The sequence below is a fragment of the Labrus mixtus genome, chromosome 12 (genome assembly GCF_963584025.1).
Source record: "Labrus mixtus chromosome 12, fLabMix1.1, whole genome shotgun sequence".
NCBI classification, from domain to species: Eukaryota; Metazoa; Chordata; class Actinopteri; order Labriformes; family Labridae; genus Labrus; species Labrus mixtus.
In genome coordinates, this window is record NC_083623.1 from 17,380,829 (window position 1) to 17,393,772 (window position 12,944).

At 43.4% G+C, this 12,944-nt stretch overlaps 1 protein-coding gene across 2 annotated transcripts in view; it reads left to right on the forward strand.

Annotated features, from left to right (window-relative positions):
• Positions 1 to 335: 335 nt before the first annotated feature.
• The window catches only part of LOC132985165 (MAM domain-containing glycosylphosphatidylinositol anchor protein 2-like), a 186,668-nt gene continuing 174,059 nt past the window's right edge, over positions 336 to 12,944 (forward strand). For both annotated transcript variants that reach the window (XM_061052390.1, XM_061052391.1), the window contains exon 1: positions 336 to 1,641. In XM_061052390.1, the coding sequence (XP_060908373.1) occupies positions 1,569 to 1,641 (73 nt within the window). In that variant the 5' untranslated portion in view covers positions 336 to 1,568. The remainder of the gene's footprint in view (positions 1,642 to 12,944) is intronic.

The window sequence follows — 12,944 nt, forward strand, 5'->3', positions numbered from 1 at the left end:
AAACACTTAAGTGAGGTATATAATAAAGTGAACATTCACAGAATAGAGCTACTTTGAGTACACTATTAGTCAGTCCTGTGCTTTGAGGGCAATGCTGAGGTAAACCTTGAGGTCAGAGCTGTAACTTTTGCATGTTTTTAATTTGAGTATTTCTGGTCACTATATGTGGGTGGATTGGACTTAATGAAATAGATTTTCCACTTTTTGCAAGAGCTCTCTGGAAGTGCCAGTAGGGCCCCTGAAGGCGTACTGGGACCCCAGTTGGGAGCCAGTTGGGAGCCAGTTAGCTGAACCTCCAGAAAACTTTTAAATGTATATCCATATGTTGCAAGTTGAAACACAGTTTTCCCTTTTGCAGCCCTATAGGAGCAGTGTTTGCTCGAGACTAACGCAGACATCTTTCTGTTTCAAACCAAAGAAATGTGATGTAGTAGATGAATGCTACATGACAGACAGCAGCTCATCCTGTCTGTCTGATAAAGGAGGCACGGTGAAACATGAGCAGACAGGAAGAGAGACTGTGTGTTTGGTGTTGATTGCAAAGGTCTGTCAGCGCTCGATCTCCTGAATTCCAATGCTTCCCTCTCTCTCTCTCTCTCTCTCTCTCTCTCAGCTTCCAGCAGCTGCGCCTCTCATGCCTTCTTTCCTGACGCTGAGCGAAGCCTCCCATACAGATGAGCGCTTGAAGCCACGCACCTCTTGACGTAGCCACAGACCGGTTTGCGGTGCCACTCGGTTTTCCGTCGCACGTATTGCGCAACGTGACTGCTCCACTGGCTGCACGGTGGGCACATCCGGCTCCCACCGTTGCGTGAATTCGTTTACAAGGTGTTTTCATAACGCCGAGAAACCAGCGGGCATCACCAAGGAACTGTGAAGAAACCATCCGCTATAGGACACTTCCCTCCGTCATCGCCGCCGGGAGAGATGAGTCGAGCGCGCGGCGTCGAGGTGCAGTCGTGATGTGACTGTGTGAGCGCACGAGCCTCGACCACAGCAGACTCCAGGCTCCCGGAAGGTGAACACGGTGTGAATTTGTGGGTGTTTTTGTGAAGCGGAGGTGATGGCATCGTTTGGTAGCAGGAAGTCAACGCAGCATCAGCGGCGCGAGCCCTGACCACAGCTGGATTTCGGGAGCTATGCACGCGGGCACCGAGCCTCCATCTGCCTATAGTCGACAGTATCAGGGCGCTCCTTTGGTTGGGAGCCTCGGGGGTCCTCGCTAAAGTCAAGGCACAGTCAGTATCACAGAAGGGCGCCCACCTAAAGTCAAGGAGGAGTTTCTATTAGCTGTAAGGCCGGGCTCTCTGCAGCCCACTCCCCGCATCCTCAAGCGTCGTCTCTCTGACGCGAGTGCTCCGCGCTCTGACTCCATGGCAGTGGACATCAAAACCATCAATACCTGAGTGCGTTTGCCTCCTGCAGCCATAAATACCTTTACATTGAAGAGTTAATTTAGTCGAAGTGTTGATTTGGATCAGTTGCTGTGTCTATGCACCTCAGTTACACCGCCCCGGAAAGGACTTCTTGCCATTGAGAGCTGGATATGCAGAGATTAACGTGAGAGGATGGATCTAATTATCTGTGTTTGGGGGCTGCTGTCGCTCATCGTGGAGGGCATCCGTTGCCAGGGAGTGTACGGTGAGTGTGTGCATTCTGCATCCTGCTGAAAAGCAAATGTGATCATGACCTTGTAAAACAGTGGCGACTCTTAAATTAACACTTATTTCCATGGAAGAAAAATAAGTGCAACATTCACTCATAGGGGGTGCCAGTTCATGTCTGAAGCCATGTTTAAGTGAGGGGCTCTAATTGTCGTCAGCGACCCTGAGGTTACACAGCAGATCGCATCTGAAGCCAATAATGCACAGCCCCCTTTTCTTATCCAATCCGTCATCCATCAGTCTATGAGGAGGCTAAAATTAGTATTCTACCTTCCTACTTTATTACACCAGAACCTACTGGATTTCCCAGTCTGGCCACCTACATGCATGTTATTTCTTAATAATCATTGGAAAGGTCGGCATGGCTCTTGTCTTACAATAGGCCGAATGTATCTTTAAATGTCATATGGACAGTAATATGTTGAGCATTTATGCAAAGGCATGAAAAATGATCATCTGTCTGAGCCTCTCGCCCTCTCACTCCCTTCCTTACACACACAAAAAAAAAATGACAAGCACACATTTCTGTCTCTTCCCCTGTCTGTTTGTGCAACCAGTGGCACAGATGATGTCTCGTATGAGTTGTCATCCTCGCAGCAGCCAGCAGCAGCGTGTTGGGGAGAAATAAAGATTTGTGTGAGCTAACATTGGGACACGCAGGGAACCTTGAGGTGCTCAGCCCTGACCTCTTGGTAGTGACCAAAACACAGGGAGAATGTGAGGTCAAGTTGTAGGGTGGTGGTTGGAGCATCAGAGGCTGTTGCCAAGCACTAAAAAAGATCTGTGTTACTGTGTGTGTGTGTGTGTGTGTGTGTGTGTGTGTGTGTAGAGATGATGTAGCAATGAAAGGTTACTGTGAGCATGTCATGGGGCTGCATCCGACCAATGATGCACAGGGATTTTATCTCTTTCTTTTTGCTCGAGACGGAGGAGGTAAATAGGATAATAAATCACATCTGATGTTGAGGCCACTGCTGCATGACTGCTCATATATGTGCAGCGTTACTCATATTACCACAATTCTCCTTTAAACACCTGTTGCAGGGATAATTTACCTTCATTTATACCTCGTTTTCAACCCTCAAAACATTCGCTAGCAGTGTAAGACTTGTACGTAGGTTTGTTTGGAGTTCTCCAGCTTCTCTTTAAGCCTGAGGGCACAACCACTCATCAAATATTGACGCCTAAAGAAATCATTGACGATCTCCTCATCCACCGAATCAGCATCTCCAAGACGTACACATATTCGGCGGAGACGTGCATGAAGCTAAACATCAAAACTGATCACATGAATGTCAGATCAAACGCTGCAGATTCTTGGTGCGAGCAAGCTGTCCATTCTGCTGCATGTGTGGGTGCAGATGAAGATGCAAGCTCATTAGAGGGAATCATATATCCCACAATGCCTTGTGTGGAGTGGAGTTACCATATAGAGAGTTGTAGCATGTGGGGACTAGTATAGCGGCAGCAGAAGAAGAGAGAGAAGCAGATGTAGCAGATGGAATTGTTTGAGCATTAAACTGTCAATGTTTGCGCTTGTATGTTGTGCAGAATGAAAATTCCCCCGAGCACAGTCGGATCATTACAGTGTTCTTTTGTGTGTGTCACTACTTCTGAAGATGTGAAGAGGTTTATGAACTCAAACTTGAAACTCATACTCTTTTAAATCAGCCTGTATGTTCCTCATGTTTAAAGCATGTTCCTCTCCAGGGAGGTGCCCTGAATGAAAATGTATTGACAAGGTTCAAAAGTCAACATTTATTATTGAAAGTGTCAAAACATTAGCATGCCTGTTGTGTTTCCATCTCAGTTGTATTCAGCAAAGGTTTTGACACGTGAAGGACTAAGGGTCAGGAAAATTGAGTATTGTTCGCCACAGCTGAAAGGCAGTGGGTGTGTGACTGAATGAAATGAGGGCTGCAAAAAGGAGAACATATAAAGGTGCTGGTAACTTTAGAGGGGGAAACTTGTGAAACCTCACAAGAGGTTTTATAGAAGTCAAGCTCTGAAATCTGTGGGTTTATACAATCTCTGTAAAGGGAGTTCATGAAGATTTTAATATTGTTCTTTTCTTAAGTCAATCTGTAGTTATATATTCAGTCCCTTTTGTTCAGCTTTTTTGGTTCCCGATTTTCCAATTGACCCCTGAGCAGATGGATTGGACAGTTTGCGAAAATGAGACTTTCTCCCATTATTTTCATCTGAGAGCATTGGTACGCGTGATCACACAGAATAAATGGTGGAATCATGATGTAGTAATGAAGAAATCACATACTAGTCTGTTAAGTGGTGCTGCCAGAGTCATTAAAGAGGATTGATGAAGGCTAGTCATCCCTCCATGACTCCAGGCCACAGAGGGGGAAAAAGGAGAAGCACCACTAAAAGTACAACATCTGCTCCACTCTTTCTCTCTTCCTTATCTTTTACTCTGTTTAAGTGTGTCTCTCTTTTCTCATCACTTTCACCGCACACACACTCACACTATTCTCCAGGAGATTGCTCTATTACCTTTACCTTTGCTTGTCTTCGTATAGGCCAGTTGCTGCTCGTCCAACAAAGCAAAGTGAAGCTTGTACAAAGCTGCTAAACATTCCCAAATGACATTTATTTCTATATTTATGTTCTTTTTGACAACCAAAGTGCACTGCATGCACATATCAAACAGCCACAATGGAACATGACTCTTGTGATAGCGTGGAGACGTTTCACCGCTTGTACCGCCTTCAGTATGTTCCCTTTGCATCAAAGTCAGTCAGCGACAATCTCCAATGGGATGTGCAGATGTTCCTGATCTAATTTCATGTTATACTACTGAAGAGGAAAAGTTCCCTACTGCGTTTTCTCCCATCCCACTTTTACCTCTCTCTCTCTCCCTCTCTCTCTCGCTCTCTCTCTCCATCTCTTGCTCCCTCCCTCTCGTTTGCATTGATGTCCAACCAATTGCTGGGGTTTCTTTTCATGAGCCCCGGTTCAGACGCTCTGGCTTCTAAGCTATGCAAATGCATTCTGCCAGTGAAACTAAAGCCGCCTTTGTTGGTTCTCAGAGGCCTCCTCCACAGAGTCCTTCATCATTCCCTTGGATCGGGACCCTCACATTTCCCACCGTAATGAGACTACGGATAACTCTATCTCTTCTCCTCCCTCCCACTCTCAGTCCCTATCGCCCTGCCTGTCTTTCTCCTTTGCCTGTCTCTCCCTCTGCTTGTCTTCCCCTTCATCCCCCCAGGGAAAATACCAGAGGATGGACATATAGACTATATGCTTCAATCAGAGACGTGTAGGGATATACAGCTCGGCAGAAGTAATTTGTTGCAGGGTGAAATGTACAGCAGGGATTTCAACGTACCCCTGGGCGGGGCTTCGTATAGCGCCAACTTAATCATACCGAATGTCAGTTCTTTTTGGGCTGACTCCTCTGAGACTGGCTCTGCATAAACCTCTCAGAGACAATGTTTCAACTTAAAGTCTGAGGCAGTCCTGCTGTGCTCCTTGTTAACTGGATAATCATTGACAGTGTTACTTCACTACTCTTGTACAGTGCGATTAAGGGGAAACGTCTGTTTTTCTGGGTGGTGAACTTTGGTTACCAGACTAAAGACTTTCACTCCCAGTTAAAATTAGTACCTCAGCAAGTTTACATTCCCAAGACCTCTTATACTGTACCAACGCTGAGACACACCAGCATTCAAAGTAAATGTGACCTAAGCTAATTTGCTTCAATAATGGCCCCTTAGAGAAACTGCTCCTATGAGACCTCCAAGGTCTGCTTGGGGTTGAAGGTAGGAGTAAGTGGATGCTTTGCCACAGCCCTGTAGCATCTCATGCAGAAAAATATGGTGCAATTTAACGTTTGCATGATATGCAACATGGCTTTAAACTAAATTAAATGTGAGCCCATCTGCAGCAATATTGGTCCACTTGGAAGTGGGGTGATAGATGAAGATCAAATGGACAAGAGTTGAAGTCTTGTTGGAAACTAGAACAGAACCGATCTAATGATGCTTTTCCTTACCTCCTCCTCCTTCTTTTTTTGGGATATGCATACAACCCTCCTATACCATAATGTATACCTAACCATAACCATGATGTACTTGCTCCACCAAATAGGTGTTAACCATGTGTTTGACAGGAATGAAACAGATTCTAGATGTGTGTATGATGGCAAACTCAACAACCGCGTGTGTCGGAATGAGATGTTGTGGCAAACCCTTGTTCAAAGCTTCGGTGTTTGACGGCCTACTTTGGGATTGTGTCCGAGGGACTTGGGGCGCCTGTTTAGCTCAGCCGTTAAATCGGGCTTCTCATGTACTGACGTTAGACCCCTGAAGCTGTGGCCCCGCGGTTCGACTCTCACTCTGGACTATTAACATCCCTGATTCCAACTCCAACCACTGTCTTGACCTCTCAGTAGAGGCATTAAAAAAAAAGACCAAAAAATAATCTTGGAAAAACTGAGGGACCTGTGAGAGCCACATATTTTTTAAAGGGTTAAAGAAAGTGAAAGTAGAGGAGGACACAGTATCCAGACTTAAAGAGATTCAATAAAACAGTGGATCTTACAATCAACAGGTGGCATTTCCTTTCAATCTTCCTGCCTGATAAATGCTCACATCTTCACACTTAATCCTTTAACTTTGTAACAAAGGCACTCTGTAATAAATCTTTCAGTCCAAGCCAATTTAACCCTGATGACATCAGTATGACATCATTAGCGTTGTTTTCTTTTACTCCCGAGAGCTCCTCCTCAGCCAGAAATAGAGCTGTTATCACAAGCTGAGTCATACTTTTCACACATGTGAAACCAGAGAAGTGCTCCTTTAATTATATGTCTGTGACTCCTTGTTTAGCGAAGAGGACACGTTTCACATCATCATGCGAGGTTTTTGGAAATTTGTGTTTGTCTGACACTTTTCACTGGAAGTATGCCACTCTCATTTTTGCCCTCTCGTTGCCCCCTTGAGCTGCTCTGAAAGATGTAGCTGAGTCAAGTTTGGCAGTCGGCGATATAGAAAATGGAGCCGTAAGCTTTAGGGTTGTAAAAAGCATTGTCAACTTCTACAATGTCCTCTTCTCAGAAAATAAGCAATCTCATTTCTTTTTTGGTATGTAGCGTTCAAAGCAGAGATGGAGTTGTGAGCTGCTGTGTTGAAGGAAATACATTATCCCGTATGGATGCTTTTCTTGATTTGTGTTCCAAACTAAAAAAAGAAGTTTAAAGTAGCTTTGACTCCTTTGCGCACATCATGAACAGCTTTAATACTTTACTCCTTCTACTTCAAGGATTTGGATAAGTTCAGGAACACAATTTACCTCTGGATCATTCAAGGCCAAATCCTCCACCGCAGCCCAAAGAAGCTTATTGTAACCTGGCTGGCTGCTTCAACTGTTAAGCCCACATCCCTAAACCCTGGACCACTTGTCGTGCTGTGTACAGGGCTGAGGACAGAAAAGCTGCTGCTAATGATCTTGTAGTCATTCATTCATTAAGGCCTGTTCTGGTGCATGACTGAACCACCCCCTTTGCCCTGGTTTATTTATAATCAAAAGTAATTCTGCAATTTTAATGAAGTCTTGTTCAGCCTCTAAGTCGCACCTCCACTGAATCAGAAATGTTTTTTCCCCCTTTTGTCTCCTGACATTGTAATGAAGCGGCTATTTATCATGTGCATCATTATAAACAAGATTTAAATCTTACATGTCAACCTTGGTCCTGCTAATATTACCTTGTAAAGCTGCATGGCTTTTATCTGTAATGTTTTTGTATCTTATAATTGTGTTAATTTCCTCATGTTGACAGACAAATGGTACACCTCCAAGAAATTATGGCCTCAATATATTGGTTTAAAAATTCAATTGTGCTGGTGATGCACGACTCAAAGTGGATGTAGATCTTTGTGATAATACTCTCATTAGGATCTAGCATTGCAATATTCCTCCCTATATGTCCTTGTTTCTATTTTCAAAAGAAAATGGGGAAATTAAACATCAGAGCATAAACAGCAGTATGACTGTGGAACTTTAATGTCATGTCATTGTTATTATTATTTGCCCTTTGTAGCAGATCTACTTAAGCCTAATGTTATCCTGAAGATGACTGAGATTGGCTTCAAGATGGACCGTCATAGACACTATGTCGTATCCTTGAGATGTTTGTAACGGGGGCTTCCTGTCAGCATTGGGGTCCAGCCAGGGAATTTGTGTAATGTCAGCCTCCACATATCATCCTCTCTGTCCTTTTATAACTTCTCTGTACTGCTCATATCGTGAATATAAAGATTGACATGTAGTGGAGTACAAATTATTATCATACTTTCCTATTGTGAAAAGATGTATAAAACAGCATAAAATAAAAATATCATAGTGAAAGTAACACAAAAACGACTTTACAGACAGCAAGAAGGGGCGCAAACTCTCAAATACTTAATAGCCCCGATGCTGTTGGATCAGTTTAAATTTTGTAGCATGAATATTTGGAGATTTAAATCCAAACCACGTTTGCAGTCGCTCCAAGACTTAATTTCTGGGGTAAAGACTTACTGAAGAAAAATGAGAATCATAATTAAGACAATAGAGTGTAAAGCCCACAGGCTTAAGCATGATCCCCTCATTTGAGTCAGAGCTCTGCTTTGTATTCCACTTTGAGTTTTACATTTTTTCCTAATTTATAACCACTCGTTCATTAACATTATCATATATGTGCGGTGCTTTGGCTAAAATGCCCCTTCCTGGATGTGTTTAGTGAATCCCTCTGGCTCCCGACTCTCCTTTTTGTCCCAAACTCATATAGGGCTTTCACACTTGCAGAAAACTCCTGATATTTCCTGTGGGAGCTGTATGTGCGCACTCAAACAGCCAGATTTTTCACTCTTGCCCCTAGGATTTTTTCTGCAGCAAGTCTGAGTGAGCTGATGTGAGAACGCAGCAGGGAATCCACCTAGAGCCAATGGGAGGGGGGAATGACGTTTATATACAGTGAACAGCCAGGTCAGGAGAATATCCAGAGCAGTCCTCCTGAAGTTATTTAGATATTTTCAGGAGTTGATATGTGAAAACTGCTATACTCTCAATATGCTGTTGTGCTGTTTGCATAAAATACAGTTATGTATGCTTTACATACTTTATTCTGTATGTGAATAAACATATCATATCATGCCAGAACGAGGCATGCAGCTGTTTGTTTCCTGTAAAGATGGGAGCAGACCAGATTCCCATCACCCAGGTTTATAATGTATGCTTTTAGAGAAGAAACAGATAAATGTATTCGTTTTGAGAGGCAGAGCGAGACAGGCTTATGTTCTTTTACCTGGTTTATTGCTAACAGCAAATTAAGGGCTGATTAATGTGCTACTTAACTGGGTTTAAACACTCCCTTTTTTAAATTGAAGATTCTCAAGGTTTCAAATCCTTTCATAAACTCAATCGTTCATTAATGATTAGCTGGCATTATATAAGCTATTAATACATGCATTAGATCAAGATGAGTCATTGATGACTCATTAGTTTTGCTTTGAAAAACATCCACAGAATAACGTCATAAAGTGTTGCATCTATTTTTCTTAATGAATGCAGGATTAGCTGCCGGGATGGATCCTTTTTAGTGCCCGTGTTGTGTTTCCGTATCTCCAGTTATCATTTCCATGATTGGCATCACTTCAAATCACAGAGAATTAAACATGCTAGCCCGCTTCAAAGTGACGCATGAGATGAAAGGCCCTCATTGAATATGAATGTCTCCTCCTGTCTTGCCTTACACTTTTCAGTCAATTGAATTGTCTTTGTTAAGCCAAACTGGCAGCACCCACATTAACACACAAAGTACAAATCACTGAGCAATCCCAATAGGTAGCTGACATGAGCAACAGGGCGCCTTTTAGCTGCACTGTGGAGGAAATAAAGAAAAAAAAAAAAAAAGAAGCCTGGAGAGATTTTGTGCGCTGTGGCACCCGCAAGAGGCTAATGCCAACCTTCAACTATGTCACTTCAGCCCACACAGGCATCCTAAGTGCTGCTCCTGTGAAGTGATGTCTGTTGTCATGGTGACAGTATGTGAGCCTGGCATTGCACATCCTCCGACTTCCCTGTTGCCTCGCTCCTCCCCTCCCTTCCATCCTTTCCCTCGCTGCCTACCCACTCGCTCATTCTCTCCTTCCCCTCAGATGCCAGGAAATCAATCGCTGAAACAAATGTGAAGTGATTGCAGAAACGCAAGCTCCTAGCAGCAGCCTTACAATTGCGCACAAGAGCAGATGAGATTGCTGTGAGGTGGGGAGGGGAGGGGGTGAGAAGGTTGGGGTTGGGTGTGGGTGTGGGGGGGGGAGGTGAATTTGTCTCTTCAAAAATAACCACCATTTCATTGCTGTGAGGCGACTGCAGGAAGGGGCCTACTTAGCAGTGTAGCGAGTAATGCTTCAGCTTCTCTTAGACGCAGAAACAGTGTTAAAATAAATGTGTTGACAATGAAGCCGTTTGTACTGGGAGCCACTTAGAGATAGCCTGCATTTGACTACCACCGTGTCCATACCTCCTAGCCCACTGTAGCCTCAAAAATAAACACACTTCCATCCTCTATCTGTGTCCTCCTCTCTTTGAAATCTAGTCATTCCCCCCCGTCTGCAGAAAGAGTGTGAGACTGTTTCTCTGCAGAGGCACTGTGAAATTTTTAACCTAGATGAGCATGCACTTTGTGTGCATGTGGGTGCGCTCCTTTTCTACGTGCGTGCGTGCTTTTTCTTCTATCTAGGGCAATGCTTTGCTGAGATTTTAATTTTGCAACGTGATTTATCACACATCAGCCCTTCTGAGTGAGCCTCATCACAGATGCTTAACGTGCCTCAAAGTGCCTGCGAACATGTGATGCAGTCATTACGTGCGCTCCACACTTTCACTTTCACTTACTGAACCTCCCTCCCTTTTTAAAAGGGTATGTTAACTATGACTGAGCCTTTTCCTGTATCACTTAGCTCTTGTGTATCCCCCAATAGTCCCTGAAAAAACCTTATTCTTCTAACAGGAATTCACATTGTTATAGCTAATCTCTTTAGCGTCATGCTCTCTTCATCTCCCCGCCAGACACAGTATATCCCAGAGGCTGTTGCACCCAAGGGGATAACCTCAAGCTGTGCGCTGCCGGTTGATGGCTTCCTATGGCAAAGCAAGTAGAGTTATCTGGGGTAGGCACAGCTCTTCTCCACAGAGACTTCACTAAGTGAAAGAAGGAATTATGGAGCAAGATTGAATGCAGATGTAGGCGTTTCCCGCCCATTTCTGATGGTTTGCCATCTGCTTCTTTTTTTCTCTCTATTGAGGCTGCTTCAGCAAGTCTTAACACTTTTTAACCTGGAGCTACAAGTGTTCACTCAAGGTGTGTAGGATTTATCTCATCGAAGTAGCCACAAGTCATCTTCTTTGGCAAATGAACTCAGTCTAATCAGAGAGAACAACTCGATTCCTGCTGTGTAGACTCTCCTCGGAGTCTGGTGCATCATTTCAGATGCATGCTTTGGCCCTCAGTTATTAGCAATCCAATCTAGCGCCTAACCCCGACTGTGTGTGTCTGCACAGCATGAGGTGTGCTTCCTTTTTGGAGAGCTTCTTCCTCGCCACAAACTGCAGAAGAGTCAGCCCACGCTTTCTCTTGATTTGGTTCACTCTCCCCTGGCCTCAACAAAAGCTGGCATCAACTATTCATGGCACAGATTTCTTTTCCTCGAGCTGGTTGCTTCTTCTTTTTTTGTCCGGATGATTTTATATTAATAGGCAAATTAATGTATTTCTATGACGCAGTTACAGTAACAAGAGCTTTACAAAACGAAGACCTTGCATATCATCTCGAGTCAAATGGCTGATTAATTCAAATTTTCAGTTTCATGATGAAATTGTGTTATAAGAGGGATGGTTTGTAAATCTGATGCTTGTCCTTGATGGATTTGTATTTGTATCACGTATTGTTATATTGTGTGTATTGCAATGAAGTACAACTTTTTTAAGGACCATTTATACCAGAGCACGAAATGTGGGATCATGATAAAAATAACATCATTCATTTGAAAACGTCGGTAAGCGAGGGTTGGAGTCAAGTTAAAGACATGACCAAGAAACTAGATTTGTTTACACGTGCAAAATTTCTTTAATTAAATTGAACTCTTAACAATTTGGGATTCCAACTTCACTGATGTCATGGACGCTAAATAAAATGATCAAATTATGATGTGTGTGTACATCAAGCAGCAACCTCTGGTCTCCAAAAATGAAGCGACTGCTACGTTTTTATTTTATGAACGATACGTGTTATCCACAGCTGAAATAATCGACAGGTGGTCACGATGTAACTGTTTGTCAAGAGGCTTAAAACCTGCCTCAGCCTGCCGTTAGGTTGACTGAAAGTTGGGGTGAATCAGCATTTCCAGCATGGCAGCTGCTGCCGATACTTCGTTGCTTCATTAATATTAATATTTACAGTTTATGGTGTACACGAATAAAGCGTTTCATCAGAAAAAAACATTCTGACATGCACAGAGCTAACCTGCTGGTCTTATCTGTCTGAAAAAGCAGAAAAATCAGCTGCTGCTTCCCATTAACTTGCATAAAAAATGTGCACAACTAGTGAGAAATTGATCTCTGTTTTCCTCTGGAGTGATCCATTTCAAACAGAACTCAAGCCTCGCTGTGTGTATATCTCCCTTATTATTTTCTGTCTCTAAGAAATATCTTCAGGAGCTTTATCGAGTTTTTGGAAACAAAATGATAGTAATTTCAGAGACCTTTGGGGCAAGGCAGGACAACATAAAAACGAATTTGAAGCATGAAGAACATGCAGGGCCCTATTTGAGTAAACTGCGTTGGCGAATGGCGATTTGTTGCTTATACTGCTATATTTTGGGATTAGCGCAGCGCACATTCTGTCGCAGAGCCTTGCGCAGAGCACAGAGAGGATGGATTTTGTGGCTTGATGATACACACTGTAGGTGTGTTTTGGGTATAGCATGAATCACACCAAACAGAGTGTCGGCTCTCATTCCCCTGCAGGCAAGATGCACCTGCAGCCTGGTATGTTGCTATTTACACATCAAATTCAGTTTTTATTCAGAGCTAGACCGAACTCCGACCAGCTCATTTGACTTATCTGCTGTCATTATGCCCATGAACACACAACACACACAGCACAGTGTATGAAATCTGTTGATGGCAGAAGTTACATTTCGCTGAATTATTCCCACAACCTCAGGAAAGATTAGAAATACATGGTTAATACTTCCTGGTAGAAGATATCTTTCTATTATA